A 2,027-nucleotide genomic window follows, 5' to 3' on the forward strand; every position below is an offset into this window, starting at 1 on the left:
AAGGCTTGTTTTATTGTCTCTTAAAACATGAGAAAAACAACAAATTTGTTGTATTTGTTCACATAATATTATAATTATTGGTGACATATTATAAGTGATGTAAAAAAAATTGCGTTAAATAAAGATGTTTTTACTGACTTCACAAGCCCTTCAAAGTACAGCATGAATATGCATCAACTTTTGAACTTTCGAACTTCAAAANTACAAGCCCTTCAATGTACAGCATGAATATGCATCAACTTTTGAACTTTCGAACTTCAAAAGTTCTGAAACAATGCGATTTTCCAAAACATGTCCTTCAGTAATGACTAGATATCCAGTTACCCTGTATGGTACAGTGTTCAACTTATTATTTAAAAAATTCTTCAATTTCTTTTAATGTTTTATTTTCAGTTTCCGGTAAGAAAAAATAAAAATAAATCAATCCAATCAATCCTCCCGCTCCAAAAAAGATAAACGTATTGTAAAATCCTACTAAGTGTTCAAAATCTTGATAAAATTTAGTGAAAAAGAAAGTAAAGACAAATGACAATACTGAACACACGCTACAAGTTATGTTTTTAGTCCTGAAACAGTTATATATAAAAAATTGTTAGCAAAAATTAAAAGAGAAATTATTAAATTTTTAAGCGATTTTTTAAAATGTGATTTATATTTTATATATTTAATTATTTCATATTTATTGGAAAATTCAACAAAAACAATTATTCATCTTGTTTACTTACTTGATGGGAAAAACTTCGCCTAAAAGTATCCATGCAATAGGCATAACTCCTAGGGACGATGCAAGAGTTGTTGTCAGATACAATACTAATATTGACCAAGAAAATGATTCATTTGAGGAATCGCGGTAGATACCGAGAAATCCAATTGATATGTAACATATTGAGCAAATGGTTATTGTTGATAGTGTGAGAAACCGTTTTCCAAGTCTTCCTACTAAGAATATCGTCAATATTCCGGCAAAAACTCCCAGAAGCATTGAAAATGACTGTTACAAAACCAACCAAACATTAGTTTTCATGTAATAATATTAGAGTTAAAAGTTTAATTATAGTAATTATGTATTATTGTCGTTTATAATGGTCGGGAGTGGCGTATTATTTGTAACAACTTTANCTACAGTGGTCGGGAGTGGCGTATTATTTGTAACAACTTTATTTTTTAAGGTTTTCATAGAGAAGCTGTGACAAAATGTTTTGTAAAATAATGTGATGAATTACTCAATTTGTTTTTGTAATTATTATACATTATTATACATTTTTATTCATTTTTACCATTTGTTTTATAGATAACAAATTCAGTGACGAACAATGATAAAAATAAACATTATATGGAATGATTAATTTTTCATGAACCATTTAAATAGTTGAAAAATAAAGTTTTAAGGATTTATTTTTTTGTCCACGTTTCTCTCAATTTATCAATTATGTGTTTTTTATGTTCATATTTTATACCTTATTGAGGTGTCAACTTTATATTTTTGAATGACAACATACATAATTAACTAGTCTATATAATAAATAACAATTTAATTATAAAATTTCTGGACTATAACAACTGGTTAGTTCTTAATAAAATAAAACATACTATTGTCCATTCCACGTTAACAGGAGCACCAAATCTAGTGAATACTTCTATTAAGTATGGCGAATACGGTACTCCAGAAAGTAAGTTTGAAAAGAAGAAGTAGAATACTAGAAGACGAAATGGTTTGATCACATCGGGTTGTATCAGTTGTCGCCAGACCGAGCCAAGATTTTCTGTTTCATTTCCGTCAACTAAATTGTATAAAATTAACGATAGTTTATTTTTTATTTCAATAATAGCTTAAGCTTTAATCAGAATTTCTTACCAGCTTCGATCNATAATCAGAATTTCTTACCAGCTTCGATCGTATAAATAACCATTTCATTAAATTCGCTCACACATTTATCGTGGGATACCCATCCTCTTAATTTTCCTAAATTTTTCTGGGCTTTATTGTGCTTCCCTTTAGCTAATAACCAGATAGGCGAATCCGGCGT

The 2,027-nt window shown here is 28.6% G+C and overlaps 1 protein-coding gene across 1 annotated transcript; it reads right to left on the minus strand.

Moving 5' to 3' along the window:
* Nucleotides 1–206: 206 nt before the first annotated feature.
* Nucleotides 207–2,021, minus strand: LOC126909761 (facilitated trehalose transporter Tret1-like). The gene is made up of 4 exons (XM_050692192.1): nt 1,886–2,021; nt 1,591–1,781; nt 726–991; nt 207–566 (listed from the first exon to the last, which is right to left on the minus strand). Exons 1-4 carry the CDS (start codon nt 1,908–1,910, stop codon nt 350–352), a joined length of 699 nt encoding a protein of 232 aa, XP_050548149.1. The 5' UTR covers nt 1,911–2,021; the 3' UTR covers nt 207–349.
* Between the last annotated feature and the right edge of the window lie 6 nt (nt 2,022–2,027).

Source organism: Daktulosphaira vitifoliae, unplaced genomic scaffold, assembly GCF_025091365.1.
Source record: "Daktulosphaira vitifoliae isolate Bord-2020 unplaced genomic scaffold, ASM2509136v1 Scaffold_1177, whole genome shotgun sequence".
Taxonomy (NCBI): Eukaryota; Metazoa; Arthropoda; class Insecta; order Hemiptera; family Phylloxeridae; genus Daktulosphaira; species Daktulosphaira vitifoliae.